This window comes from Pelobates fuscus, chromosome 1 (assembly GCF_036172605.1).
Source record: "Pelobates fuscus isolate aPelFus1 chromosome 1, aPelFus1.pri, whole genome shotgun sequence".
In the NCBI taxonomy this organism is placed as follows: domain Eukaryota; kingdom Metazoa; phylum Chordata; class Amphibia; order Anura; family Pelobatidae; genus Pelobates; species Pelobates fuscus.
In genome coordinates this window covers 168,584,234-168,600,020 of record NC_086317.1, presented here as the reverse complement: position 1 = coordinate 168,600,020, position 15,787 = coordinate 168,584,234, and the positions used below count along the sequence as shown (strand labels likewise).

The following is a 15,787-nucleotide window of genomic DNA, read 5'->3' as shown; positions in this document are numbered from 1 at the left end:
GAAATCCAGAAATGGAAAAAGAAAGGAGCTGTCCAAAAGGACGGAGTATATTACAACAACTTCAAATTCTGTCTCCCCAAAAATTTATATCCAGCAGTTGTCCAATGGGCACATGGGCCTGCACACTTGTCAAAGGAATTAATGGCCGCCCTCATACAGAAGTATTATGAAGCACCCGGAATCACAACATTGATCAGCAGCTTCTGTAAGGCCTGTGTCATTTGTGCAAAATGCAATCCAGGAAGACCAATCAAGGTGCCTGCAAAACACCTGGCAAAGCCCATGTACCCCTTCCAGCGAATTCAAATTGACCACATCCAGATGCCCAAGAGTGGGCCCCATGAATATGCACTAGTCATAGTGGACATGTTCTCAGGATGGCCAGAGGCCTACCCAGTGGCCAATATCACTGCGAAAACAACCGCAAGACGCCTACTTACAGAGATAGTATGTAGGTTCGGACTCCCAGAAGTCATTGAAAGTGATCAAGGCCCAGCCTTTACAGCAACAGTGACTAAAGAAATTTGGACTGCTCTAGGGGTGAACTTAGCCTTCCACACCCCTTACCACCCACAAAGTAGTGGTAAAGTAGAGCGCATGAATGGCACTCTAAAGGCCAGAATGTTAAAAATGTCACAAGAAACAAAGATGCCCTGGCCAGAAAGCCTGTCAATAGCTTTATTTAGTGTTAGGCACACACCTAGAGGGAAGCATTCACTGTCCCCATATGAGATTCTATTTGGGACAGCACCCAGACTAGGTTGTTATTATCCGCAGCAGTTACAACTCCAATCAGATGTTTTAGTAGATTATGTAACTGAACTTGCAAGTGCCTTGAACAAAATACATGCCCAAGTTTTCTCTTCAATTCCAGATCCCGAATTGGATACAGGTACCCATAACCTGCTTCCCGGAGATTGGGTTCTGGTCAAGAAGTTTGTGCGGAAAAATACCCTGGAACCAAGATTTGACGGTCCATTCCAAGTTCTCCTGATTACCGCAACCTCCGTCAAACTGGCCGGTAGGCCAAATTGGATCCACGCTTCCCACTGCAAGAAATCTCCAGCCCCTGAGGAAGCAGATACCGCACAAGCATGTACCTCTGGTACACCTTCTTCTTAATTAGCCTTATAAAGGCCCAACAAGTAGCCATCACCAAAGATATTAGTGGGTATACCTTCTGGTACAATTCATCATGCACCCATGTGGCTACTTACACCTTTGACTATTGTGATATTGTAGAATGCCCGTTCCCCACATCACAAATCCAGAGTATTTACAGAGATATCCCTCATTCAAAAGATCCATATGTTTGTGTAGTTGACAAACAATGGGGGCACAATTGTAATCACTGGGGGGCGGCGGGATGGAATGCCGGGCCTGCCTGGGGTTACAAACCAAAAAGTGCCCTATCTAAAGTAGATGATCAAGGTAGATCCCTTCTCCAGAGAATGACTTTGAGAAAGCCTGGGGGGGGTACACCAATGAAATTAATCCTTAACATTGAGCATCCAAGCCCAACGGATGCAGACCAGTATGTGATGGGAATGTATTGGAAAAAGGGTTCCTACCGTAAATTAGGGCATTTCTTCTTAAAAGATATGTGCAACTCTTCTGAGTGGCAAGGGGCCACCCATATGGTCCCTAACCCATTAAAACCTCACATCCAGACCTTTCAAGACATGATGGCCATTGCTAACCCCACCTTTGAAGATACCATGGCCGCTGAAACAGGTTTTAATGATGTAAATTTATGGTTAGAATGGATGAAATATAATGCTAATAAGCATAATAAGACTGCATGCTATGTGTGTGGTGGTGCCCGGCCTCACCTGGGTACTGTACCTCTAATCCTGCCAGTAGATATAGAGGAATGTGTTTTAAGCCTTTTTGCCTATCACTATGATTTTAACAGGTCCATATGTATTGCATGGACAAAGGAGTATCCTCTCCTAACCAAGGATGTCAAACCCCCAGATGGTATTACCGTGTATAAAGGTAATTACACTTGTTATGCTAATTATGATGGAATTGGTAAATTCTTGGGTAACTTCTCTAAGGGGTATTGTGCTACCTACAGGAGTGTCTCTATGAACTTGTTGCAGTTTCACACCAGGTCATTAGGGGATATCTACTGGTTGTGTGGGGATTTACAGCTAAGATCCAGAATGGACAAGGAATGGTGGGGGGAGTGTACTTTGGCTAAAGCTATTATGCCTATACATATCATCTCTGACACACACCTCGTCACCCATGAGTCCAGGCACACTAAGGTTAAGCGTGACGCCCCAGTGAAAGGAAGTTTTGATCCTCATGTTTATATTGATGCCATTGGGGTGCCTAGGGGGGTGCCCAATGAATTTAAAGCGAGAGATGAAGTTGCTGCGGGATTTGAATCACTTTTTGCCATAGTTACCACAAACAAGAATTTAAATTGGATAAATTACATTTATTATAATCAACAGCGTTTTGTTAATTATACCAGAGACGCCCTCCAGGGATTGGCCGAACAATTGCAGGCCACATCCCAAATGGCTTTCCAGAATAGAATGGCCCTAGATATGATCTTAGCCGAAAAAGGAGGGGTTTGTAAAATTTTGCCCGACACCTTGACATGTTGTACCTATATCCCAGAAAACACAGGCCCTAATGGTAAAGTTACATTAGCCATAGAAAAATTAAATGACCTGTCTATAGAGTTGAAAAGGAATTCTGGGATACAAGATCCCTGGGAAAGATGGTTTGGTTGGATGACAGGATGGCAAAAGGCTTTAATGCATATTGGTATGGCTATACTAATTTTTCTTTTTCTCTTTGCTCTTCTCTTTTGTTGTATCCTCCCATGTCTGAGAAAATCCCTCCTGAAGACTGTTGACCAAGCGGCACCCACTTTCACCCATCTTGAAGTTGATGACCAAGATTTCCAAGACATCAACTCACCCTGTCTGCCACTGCAAACAATCCCTTTTGTTGATAAAGTGCAGGAATTCTAGGAAGGGACTAGCCCAGGGACAGCATCTGTCAGTGAATGGTAAAGACCCCGTGTGGAGAAGTGGTGGGTTAGCTGCCATGGGATACCCGTGGGTGTGAAGTGTTCGAGAGCCAAACTGACGGAAGAGTTAGCCTGTTAGGGTCAGATCTAGGGACAGCCTTGCACTTTGCATTAACACCTAGCTAGCGGCCACGGGGTTTCTGTGCCTTTGGGTTAACACGTCTTCCTGGTACTAACTTAATAAAGTTTTATCTCTTAGAATCTAACATTTCATAGGGGGGACTGATGTGGGATTATTTAAAAAACCTTATTGTACTTGTATTCAATTATTGCACTAACTCCATTTTAACTTTATACTGTGACAATCCTCCATTTTGTCCTCATAACCTAACTTGTTCATTTTAAAATCACCTTACATGACAGAATTTCCCAGCACATCTAATACAATAGAACAAAGACTGTATTTTCTGTAAAGACATGATTAACACAGGAATTGCTGACTTTCCCTTAGATTTGCAACATAGTATAATTTGAAGGCCATGCGAACACAGTAGTAATGAAATGTTCTATTCATAAGAGACCTTGCACCTGGCCACGAGGCCTGAGATCACCGACCGTGTAAAATGACGCTCAAGACCCCTTGTCCCCCACCCGTGTCCAGAACAATCCCACCTCTTGGTGGGTGGACACGGGATTAACCACTTAGTCTTTTGAGCCAATTAATAATATTGATAGGTGGACACTAATCCCGACACTTGACAATTAATCCAATTAATGATGTTTATTTACTGATATTCTAATAATCAATGATGACGTAAAATGTCTCTTAAAAGGACCTGCGCGTCCACTTTTTAATCACTTGCCAATAAATTTTCTCGAAGTTATTTTAACCTGAACCTTGTGTGTCAGACTTAATTACTTCAGCGTATATACGCAATTTATTTTATTGATTTGGACAGGAACAGATAGACATTTAAACATTTTGGTTTACTGCTAAAAAGTACCATAACAGACTCATATATCAAAACTGACAGAATAGTACAATTGTGGAAGCCTTGGCTCCCATTGCTGGGACACTGAACCCAAAAGGACACCCAAGAGTTTACATGACGGAACCTAGGGGTACCAATAGGTTAGACATAGGGAAGGATGAATATCTGCTGGAATGCCTGATGCTTAAACCTATATTGTATCACATATTGCCTGTTATCCAAAGAAATGCTGTATCGGTCTTGTCGACCTCTCCCTCCCCCCCCCCTTTTTCCCCCTTTTTTATTCTGTACCCCCACCCCCTTCCTTTTGTTTGTATGAAAATAAAAACTCTAAATGTGAAAAAAAAAAAAAAATACATGTAAAAAAAAAAAAAAAAAAAATATATATATATATATATACACACACACACACACTACACAAGATCCAGCGCACTCACCTATCCACTAAACCGCAACTTCAAAGTTGCCAGATTATTCGTTTTTTTTTTTTTAAAACACCTAATCTGGGCACAAATAATGGGGGTTTAGTTACATTATATGATCATACATTGCATAAGCCTGCCACAACGTCAATGTACCCCATCTTTGGCAGGTCCTACTCTAACAACATAATGTATGCTCTTATGAGATTAACCCACTTACTTGGGGAAAAAATCCATCTGGGGCTCTCTCCAGTACAAGGCTAAAATAAAAAAATATATATGTGTGTGTGTGTAAAAAACAGTTATGGCTACAATATATATATATATATATATATATATATCAGCACCGAGGAAAATGAATGTGGCTAAAGACATGGCTATTTGGCCCAGACAAGGTACTAAGTATACCCATTCCTTATTCAGCAACAGTTTATACCAGACTGGAGCAGGCTGTATGTAGAAAGACTATCACCGTGCAGCTTTCTGACAATAGATTGCTTTAGTCTGGCCAACCCGGAAGTGGTCTGTGCACGTGTTGCTCCGCTCTGTGCCAGCAGTAGAGGCTGCTCTCTAGGTCGCCATGCAGGGATCGTGCACTGTGTGCTCCGAGGGCTCCCCGAAATATCGCTGCCCGAGCTGCAGGGTCCGATAGTAAGTGGATACGGTTGTTATTATTCGACTTGGTTTAATATAGTCATATAGAGAGCATTAATCATCACACCAACCAGGCGGGTACCATGGGATGAACTGGTTATTCAGCAGCAGTTATTTCAACCCCAGCACTTAATACCACCGTTATTGGTATACAATCTTTTACTATCTCCTCTAACAATATTTGTCTTACTTTCTTTTACAGCTGTTCCGTTTCTTGCTGTAAGAAACATAAAGGTAATTGCTCACTTTTGATACTTCTAATTACTTATCTGTTTCATCGTAAAATCTATGATTTAACATGGCAACAATCTTTATTTGGATAAAATTAAATCACAAATTGTATGGTGTTACTAATATTTGTTAGATGAAGGATATGTAGAAAGTCTAGGAAAATCTAGTTACTGGCACTCTGATGTGGTTTAGTGTGAGTGCACTATTACAGATGTCTCTGATATTGAAGAGGCGCTCCACTCACTGGGCAGCCTTGATTGATTCATATTAAAGCTTACGATAAAATAAGTTATCTGCCAGGTATACTCGGTGTTCTTTATATTTTGCATAATACATTAACCCCTTAAGGACCAAACTTCTGGAATAAAAGGGAATCATGACATGTCACACGTCATATGTCCTTAAGGGGTTAAAGGGACTCTCCAGGGAGCCCCTGTTTACTCACCTGGTTCCAGCGCCGGGAGCCTTGTAAAGCCGCGCCCCCTATTTCGTCAAAATGACGAAATAGGCGGGCGCGAGCAGGGAGCAATCAGACGCTTCCATTTGGAAGCATCATTGCTCCCTTGTGCGCATGCACGGCTTCGCCACACATGCGCACAGACTTCAGAGGGCGCCATTCATGCCGCCCTCTGAAGTCCTCAGCGCACTACCGCACAAGCGCGCGGTGTGAGCGGCCGCGAGCTGAGCTGACTGACAGCTCAGCTCGCGGTCTTTGCCCGCCCCCCTCCTCTGCTGACAGGCTGGAGAGAGAAGGCGCGCACACAGTGCCTTCTCTCTCCAGCACACATCAGACGTATTTTCAAACGTCTGACGTGTACAGGGCCTTTTTAGGGCCCTGCATGATAGGAAGTGCCTCTAGTGGCCGTCTGAGTGACAGCAACTGGAGGTATTCCTATCAATCAATGTAAACACTGTATTTTCTCTGAAAATACAGTGTTTACATGAGAGAGGCTGCAGGGAGCTATAGATCTCACCTGAACAAATACATTAAGCTGTAGTTGTTCAGGTGACTATAGTGTCCCTTTAAATTACTCAAACTACTCATCTGAACATTTTAGCGTTTATTCGCTAAACTGCAGTTATTTTAATTTTTTTTTGAGAATTGACAAATGCATTCCAAAACTGCTTAGCATAGGGAAAAATAGTAACTAGGGATATTTTTCCTAAATATTTCTCCATAGTTCCCAATTCAGGAAATAAACCTAATGTGGGCAGAATAGATGGGCCAAACGTTTTTTCTCTGCCGTCACATTCTATGTTTCTATTTACTAAACAGTGAATTTGAATAATTTAAATATCATCTTGTGAAAGCTGATTTGTTAAAATTCTAGTTGTAATACAAAATGCACTCCGGTAACATCATTAATGGATATATGTCCTGTCTTTTTCCCCTCACCCCGCAGAAATCTGTGTTCCTGACTTAACCCCTCCTGGTAAGGATGACCTTTCACCTGCTTCAAAAGCCCCAGAATTATTGCAAGGAAACGGTAGGAATTGCTTTCAAGGTTTACAAATAAAATGGCCATCAGTATGATCCAGATTATGAAATGTTTGTTTGCAAAGTTAACCTGTTGGGGACAAGTAAACTGTACTCTGTACACCAGCAGTTGTCATTCCAATTAACCAATTTAAATAATATTAGAGGGGGGCGGGGCCTGACCGCAGAGCCGAACGGACGTGTCTCCCTGGGGCTCCCGCACCAAACGACTGACTAAGCCTAAAAACTGCCTGTTCCAACAGAGAAAAGACACACACTGCCCCTGACAAGGCACACAAAACAGGGACTCACCTAGGGACACCACTCATGACGCCCACCCAGACGGAATCTCCATCCTGGCTCATGCGGCCTACACAAGCGGCTGGCGCAGGGGAGACGGCCGCTCCCCCACCGCCATCACAATATTCTGAAACTATGCAGAGCCCATGCCCCCCCCTTTGGACCGGCGGGGGTTATCCCGGTCCTCACAGCCCTGGCTCGCAAGACGCAATATGATCCGACGATCCAAAGAGGCATACTCCCTGATCGCAAGATGGAGGAGGAGGAGGAGGAACACACGCCTAAAATGGCGCCCTACCAGCCACTACATGAACGGATAGACGCACTACTCCAGCGCTTCTGGGAGATGCTGGAGCGGCGAGCGCCTCAACCACCGCCTGCCTCCAGAAAGAAGGTGAGGGAGAGCAGGCTGGACCAACCCTCTCCCCGGGCGCAGCAACGAAACTTGCACACAAAGGCAAGGGCCCATCTAGGCCGAGGGTCGTGAGGCTCACCCCTCCGAGGCACAGACCACACCGCCAGAGGGCCACAAACCGCAGGCGGTGGAAAAACATCAGGCCCCTCCGTAGCGTCCGCCAAGGAAAAGACCCGGCCTGCCAGAGCACCCGAGTCTGTGGCCCAACAGTGCCGACCATCAATAAGGCCTGGAGCGGGGGAGAGGCTCTACACCACCCGTAAACCCGTGCCGCTCACCGATACCCTTGGATGCTGTCTCACACAATGCCCAGCAGAGGTATTGGCTGACCGACCACAAGGCCGTGAACCTCCTCCCCCTGCACACGCTGGGCAGCAGAGACATGACACGATACTTACCTAAAGATCACTCCCAGCTCCAGCAAACTACCGTCTGCCGCAGCTGCCCTGCTAAGCTGATAGTGGGGAGACAAGACACCCCAACTAGATCACCGGAGGGACCTCAAGTCCGAGCACTTGAACTTGGACTTACACTTAAACATTGGTCGTTGGACTGCCGTAATCAACCCAGATGCTACCTTGACGCGCAGGCCCCCGTACGTTTAGCCTGCAGCACCAGAGTATACACTCCATGGCAGTGCACCTGCGGGTGGCCGACCCGGGAGGACTCGACCAGGTTATACCTTTAGGCAGTTCGATGTCTCCTAGAGGACTTACCCTGCAAAATGCCTGACTGTGCTATATTTTTGTTTTGCTTCTCAACATTTTTCCCTTGAATTTCAAGCATGTACTCTCACAGTATTCCTTTATAGCGAGCCTCCCTGGTTTATGAGTTCAGTAATTAATTTCAGTCTCACCATGATAGCCTGGTTTGCCTCAGCCTGATATTACTATACAGATATATGTGATACAGCTGAACACTTGTGAATGTAGAAATATAGGCTAGCCTAAAGCATTACATGCTTCAATCTTGAGGCATTTAGCTTATTTGCATGTACCTGCAAACGCAGTAAGCCCACCCTTACACTAAGTTTGTATACATAAATGAATAAAACGTGACCGAATGAATATAATTCAGTCCCTCAATTGATCTGGTACTAGGTACTCTGACTGTAAATATAAATATGACTGACAATTTGCAAACATGCATGCCTGGAAGCACTCTGAGCGAATAACTAACATATGGAAAAGCATATTGTATGATGTGCAGGTTGTTAATACGCAGGTGAGGCCCACTTCACTTAACTCACCCCTACCCTTTACGGGTTCCTTTTACCACTTGTAAGCTGAACATTGCTCAGCATGGCTATGCTTCTTGTTAACTAATCAACTTGTTCCATACTCTGTTACTTATAACAAAACAATGTGCAAAGTTTCTCAATGCCAGCTGTTGTGGCAGTGCAAACATGTTTGTTCTTTCTAAGCACAAATAAAATAAAAGATTGACAAAAATAAATAAATAATATTATAACTGCTATGAAACCTTACCCAAGAAAAGGGATTTTAAAGTTATATAAACTCTGTTCAATATACCTTCGATGTCCACTCTGTGTAGATGTCATTGATAGTTACCAACAGTTTTTGACTCTCTGAATTATGTGACTTCGCAAGTATTTACCTTCTTCCTGTGTGATCTAACAAGTTTTATTCTCTCACGCTTGATCAACAGTAAGTGATTTGCTGGATGGAGAAGATGAATCTGACAGAATCTCTGAAAACAAACTAAAGTTGATGGGTAAGATATAGCCTGCCATAGGTGTGGTCATGCAAGTGATTAAAAAAAGTAATTCATATGCTCACATTGGAAATTATGACCCACTACTTTGTCAACCATTCTTATTTGGGATCTTTATGCCTCTGTTATTTCAGTTTTGTTTAACACGCTGTTGAGGTTGTTCTGTGGATACACCTGACTGGTAGAACCTTACCGCATGTGGTTACCTTAGTAGAGACTATGAATTTGCAACAACAACAAAAAAAGCACCCTTAATTCTGTTAACTCCCCTGCTGCTATTAGCTGCAGTTACAATCTTTTTTTTTTTAATTCTTTATTTTTGAGTGCAGGTAGATTAGTACATACACGCCAGTAACGCCACAACAGCTATCACCGGCCATTCTTGGTTAACAGAAATATGGTATTAAATGATACTGCACATTTTTATATTAAGTAAGCTTAGCTTTGAGTAAAAAACATTATTAAGAGAGAAAAGATAAATGGAGAAGACAAAATGATAATGCCAGCATATAATAACATCAGCCCCACAACTCTACGGATAATGACATGTTTAGGAGTCTGTAGCGGGGGCATACACCTTTGGGTTTACTGGCGTAGCCGACCTGTTGAGACATTGCAGGTATATTGGTACATACGCGTCCGTAAAACCGCAATAGCAGTTACTGGCCATTCTTGGTTAACAGAGAGATGGTATGAAGTGATACTGCCCACGTTTATATTGGGTAAACTTAACTTGAAGTAAAAACATTGTTGAATGAGAAAAGATCAATAAAGAAAACAAAATGATAATGCCAATATATAATAACATCAGCCCCACACTTCTAAGGATAATGACAAGTTTAGGAGTCTGTAGTAGGGGTGTCCACCTTTAGGTTTGCTGGCATAGCTAACCTGTTGAGATAATGCAATTTATGAGGGGAGTTTCTAGCATCAGGGAGGGTATTGCGAGTCGTCTTGGCTAAAAATAAGCCCTGTATCCGGCTAAGCAGACAGTTAGGTACAAGTTGCTTTTCGCGGTTTTTCCCTATCTTTAATTATCGTCTGTGTGTATTTTACTTTTTTTTTTTTTTTTTTTTTTTAAATCTTAATTTCTATCGTGGAGGGAATCTCCACTGGTTCTGTGGTAACGTATACTCAATCATTACAGGGAGATGAAAATGCAACCTAGCTTAGGTCAGCTATACACCTAGGTCATTCTTATTTAATCGCTCCTAGCTGGCCATGGTGTCATAATAGGGTTTCTGTGCATGATGTCTCTATCCCTCTCTACGGTGTTGCTGTCACCAACGAGATTATAAGGGCAAAGCATAAAGTAACAATATATAAAAAAAATTAAGGTGAAACACAAAACCAAGAAAAAAAAATAAAATAAATAAATAAATAAAAAAAAATGAACACATTATAAGCATTCAAACAGTTAAAGAGTTGTCAGTTAAGGGGTCTGTAAAGGGTGTGGGGGTTTGCTAATCCCAATTGTCACCCGTGTGTCCATCGTGTGTGGTCAGCCCTCCTACGCTCGGGCAGTCCTATGGAGGGTGCTGTAGAATCGGCATTCTCTGTGCCGCTGCCTTCACAGAGCTGCCCTCCCGCTCCGTGTCTTTGCCGGTAGTGCATGGGGTCTTGCCTTTCCCTTTTGCAGGGGGTACGGGTTGTTGGAGTCGGAGCGTCTGCAAGAAATTAGTGGGGTCCTCCTCTGCCGACAATGAGAGGATTCGGTCGCCGTGTGGGACCACTAGCGTGCCCGATGCTCCCCAGCGATATCTGATGCCCAGGTCTCTTAACTGCCGGGTGATTGGCAGAAACCTCCTTCTTTCCAACAAGGTATTAAAGGGTAAGTCATCAAATACTTTGATGTGGATGTTATCCACTGTGGTAGTAGGCGTTTTCCGTGAGTGGGCCATGATTGCCGCTTTAATTGAAATGTCCCGAGTTATGGCGATGATGTCCCTGGGTGCATCAGCGGGCGCGGCCAGGGCCTTTCGAATCCTGAATGCCGCTGTGATGGGCCACATTTCGCCATTTTTCTTAGCTCCCATAGCGATTGCCAGTTTGTTTGTGAACTCCAGTAAGGCTTCTGGGCCTAGAGTTTCAGGAGTCCCGCGGATGCGGATATTTCTCTTGCGGTGCCTCGTTTCCATTGCGGTCACGGAGCGGGTGAGTCGTTGGAGTTGCTGGGACAGGGAGGTCACCTGGGTTTGGGTCTCTGCAAGTTGTGTGTCTCTATCCCCTTCCCGGTTCTCCACAGCGCCTAGACGCATTGTGATCCCGGTTATTTCAGTCCGCACCTCGTCCAGGTCTGACTTCCATACCCTCCGTAAGTCGAGCAGTAACTTTTTGATGTCACCTTTTGTGGAAGGCGAATCATCTGTGTCAGACTCCTCTGTCCGGTATACCGCATTGGCATTCCGAGCGGTCGGAGGGGGGTTCTCTGCATGGGTCGATGCCTCTGATTCACTGGAGCTGTGGCTCCTATCCTGCGCCATCTTTGGCTGTGTCTGCTTTTGCGGCCTGTCAAAGGACCTTCTGATGTCAGGCATGTAGGAGCCCTCCAGGCTGGATAATTTTTTATGTTTTCTCCCCATCTCGATGTCAAGGGTGTCTGGGGCAATATTGATCTGCTTTTCAGGTCTTTTTTTTGTGTTTTCGTGGCAGATTGATGTCTTTTTCAGTGTGTTTCAGCCGGAGCTCCACACCAGCACGTCTTGTTAGCTGCTCAGCTGGCCACGCCCCCCCCTGCAGTTACAATCTTAAGGAAGATTGCATTGTGTTATTCCCACAAAAAACAAACATTGACTCAAAGCATCTCAATGAGGAGGTGCTCATTGGCTAAAACGGTGTTTGGTCCCGTCTCCTTGCCGATCTCATCCAGTGCTTTCCCTATGGGATTAAATACTATGGGTAACAGAAACAGTAATACAAGTTTGCGTTCCTGACCCAATAGTGTTCCTTTTATTAGAGAAAATAGCTTGGTGGAAGTTTCCACAAGGATTTACAAGGTGTGGGACTTCTATTCTGGACCCTGGGAGCTTTAACCTTGCTGCAGCAAAAAAGGCACACTATAGGCACTGAGACCACTTTATATAATTGAAATGATCTGGGTACAATGTCCCTGTCCACTAGAGGTTCCTGCGGGAGTTTACCTAAAATGAGGACATCCAGCATCACTGAAATTAATTCACTGGTTTTCTAGGGGGAGGGCCTAGTGTTCTCACCGCGCATGTGCATCCCCCAATCGAATGACGCTGGAGGAGGTGGAGTGCCGAGTAACATCGGCGCTGGAGGAGGTGAATAACGTTTTTTTTTTTTTAAACCCTTTATGTGCCACTGGGGATAGATTTGTATTCCTAACACTATAAAATCCCTTAAACTGCGCATTCAGACTTGATTGTGCCACACCCGCGAGCACAAGGTTTTTTTTTTTTTTTTTTTCTTTCTTATTCACATTAAAGGAACACTCCAGGCACCATAACTAGTATGGTGCTCCCCCCATTGTAAGTAGTCAAACTGTTTGACTTGTTACCTGGGGTATGCAGAACTGCTTGGTTTAGCTCAGATGGACAGATTGTCTGTGGACATCAGGTAAGAAGTTAAATCATTCTAAAACTATGACTACCTGCAATGAATTCCTGGCACCATAACCACTACAGTGAGCTGTAGTTATGATGCTTAGGAGTCTTCCTGTAATAGCACAGAAGGAAGGCTTCATGGTTTGTGATGGTTGACATTCTAGTGATCAGTCTTTATTTAGTAACTTTTGTATTCTTGGCATTCACCAGGGGAATCTAAAGAACTGAAGCAATTACTCCTTAATCCACATCTCCGGAGGCTACTTCTAACTCTCGACCAGTCAGAGAAAAGAGAACAGACCTTGAAGGAATACATGCAAGAACCACTGTTTGCAGAATTTGCAGACAGATGCTTAAGTGTGGTGGAACCCGACGAGAAAGAAAACAGATTCCCGGAATGAGATCTGCAAAACATTCATGTAGACAATCCAGTCAATAAAACAGCATTGTCAGACATGGCCATTTAGTCTTGGGTTTACCTTCTATCAAATCAAACAACTCCTTGCTGTTTGCATGCATTTTGAGTAATAAACAGAGTGCAAGACTTCTGCAAAACAAGTCATGGAGAAGAGACGAATGAAAGAACTCAAAACCAAAACTGTATGCTCTGTTCCTAAAGGTGGATTACAATGTTGTACTATATCCCAGATAAGTGGCAGGTTTATCTGGATGACTGAATTAAATCAGCCAAACAATGTGTTCTATGCACAATAAACAAACTCTCAGTACAAATGTTCACTTAAAGTGATGGAAAGACTTGCTTAGTGAAATTTAATGGAATACATCTGATTGAATTGTATTTGATCTAAAACTTCTATGAAGCAAAATTGCATTTGACCTCATCATTAAAGTCAATGACTGTTCATGCAAATGTGATTGTTTTATTTTAAAGTGAAAAAATTTGGTAGCATTTGAGATTGTCGTCAAAATTGAGCAAACAGTCTCCATAAAATAATAATGGACCACCATAGAGACAATAAGAGATTCTAACAAATTTTAAGGTTTCATGTTCTCCAAAGTTCTAACATTTATTGTTGGATCATATTTATTTGTATCAGTTCATGGATTTCATTTACTGTCTGGTTTTGATTATTTCTCCTAGGGAATTAATCCAAAATTCATCAGATTTCTGGCAGTGTGCTCTTTATGGTGTTAACCTCCCCCCCAAAGAAGTATTTAAGTGAACACTGCTACAGTGATTGACAGTAGCAGATGGCCTTACACTAGTAGAAAACATATCAAAACAATCATGTGATGTGGACATTTAAACCTTTGCCTAAAATGACATTTCTTCTCGTCATGATTTACCTGGTTTAAAAAGCTATTACTTTGATTAATAGGAGACTTGTAAGGATTGCTAGTGTGCTAAAACTGAGTTATTTGACTGCTGAAATATTTCTGACCCTCTAATAGCTTGTTGCAGCTTTGTAATCTTTTATGTGAATAGGTTCCATAGAGTGGAGGGGTTCACATCACAAGTTCTAATTTGTTATATGTTTATATAAGTAGAACATATTGATAGAACAATGTTGTTCTTGTAGAACAAAACTGATATTTCAAGGGAAACTGAAAGGGATCCATTCAGACTAACAGATTTTGAAACTAAAACATATAGATCATTTGAAAAGGTTTGTACATTCGTCCAGTGAGGCAGCTGTAAAAAAAAAATATATATATATATATGTCTTGCAATACTCCTTTACACATACACATTTTTGAGTGACTATTCTCTAGTAAATTAGAAGCTTTTTCCTGGCCAACCATTATCGCTTCTATGTCAGATCTCACAATGAAACGGTTTGCCAAAAGAATCTTCTACTCTCACATGCCTACAAAAATTAAGTTCGCATATTAGTCTTATATCAATCCCTGGTTGTCGTCCATTCCATATGTGATGCTGCTTTGGTTAGATAGGAAACCCAGAAAGTTAAAGGAACAATATATTGTCCGGAACACAAACGTATTCCTGACCCTATAGTGTTAACACCACCATTTAGGTTGTTTGTTCCCCACCCACCCCATTATTTCCAGCACGGGTGCTGGGCTTGATCCATCTCCTTGCTGACATTAGAAAATTTATGATTTCAGCCAATCCAATGCTTTGCTGTAGGAAAAGCATTGGATTGGCGGAAATCAGCAAGGAAGCTTGGCCAATCAGCATCTCCTCAGAGGTGCATTGAATCAATGCATCTATGAGTTCAGCGTCTCCATGCAGAGCACCTAAGGTGTCCCTAGGAGGCAATGTAAACACTGCTTTTACTATGAAAAGACAGTGTCTACTGCAAAGAATAACTACAGCATAATGTAGTTCTGGTGAGTAATCATTCTGGTGACTATAGTGTCCCTTTAATTCTAATTCAGTCACTTTGTTTTGTTGGCTACTTCTTACAACAGTATCACATGATCCTTCCCTTCTGATTTAAAAATTCTGGAACTTTTTATTAAGACTACTGTAATATGGAAGGGTTGGAGAATTTACAATTTAATTGCCAACTGCTATCCTGATTAATTGGTTAGGTTGACACCTTACATGAGATGCTACTATGGAAACTAGCCAAGAAAAGAAAGTTACATTAAGTTAGAATTCACTTTTTTAATTTCAATAACACAATTTTGGAATTCCTTTTATTAAAGATTTCTTGCTTGATAAAGGATAGATCTCTCGAAAGTTTGTTCCAAAACTCCATATCTGTGTTAATCCAATGATGCAGCTATAAAATAATAATATTGCAATACATTGTAAAAGTTTTTTGTTTTTTTGGACAACAGAATTGTAGAACAATATATTTTCCTAGCTATCCATCCTTTATCAATTGCAAAATGTTTAGTTTTGAAAAGAAAATCTCTAGCAAGCTTACCCAACACATCCTTAGTCCAGCTCAATTTTATCTATCTCAGTGATGTGGGGTACATTTTAGCTTGGTACCATAAAGCAGCAAAGCTCAGCAATAAGAAAATGATTCTATTTTTCTTTTCCAAATGCATTTTTATTGAGTGTGGCACA

At 42.5% G+C, this 15,787-nt stretch overlaps 2 protein-coding genes across 2 annotated transcripts in view; both read left to right on the top strand.

The window, feature by feature from the left end:
- DCAF6 (DDB1 and CUL4 associated factor 6) overlaps window positions 1–15,787 on the top strand; it is a 195,544-nt gene that overhangs the window by 146,757 nt on the left and 33,000 nt on the right. The window lies entirely within an intron of this gene.
- On the top strand, window positions 4,921–13,501 carry ZNHIT3 (zinc finger HIT-type containing 3). The gene is made up of 5 exons (XM_063444383.1): window positions 4,921–5,057; window positions 5,263–5,294; window positions 6,695–6,778; window positions 9,152–9,217; window positions 12,994–13,501. Exons 1-5 carry the CDS (start codon window positions 4,987–4,989, stop codon window positions 13,182–13,184), a joined length of 444 nt encoding a protein of 147 aa, XP_063300453.1. The 5' UTR covers window positions 4,921–4,986; the 3' UTR covers window positions 13,185–13,501.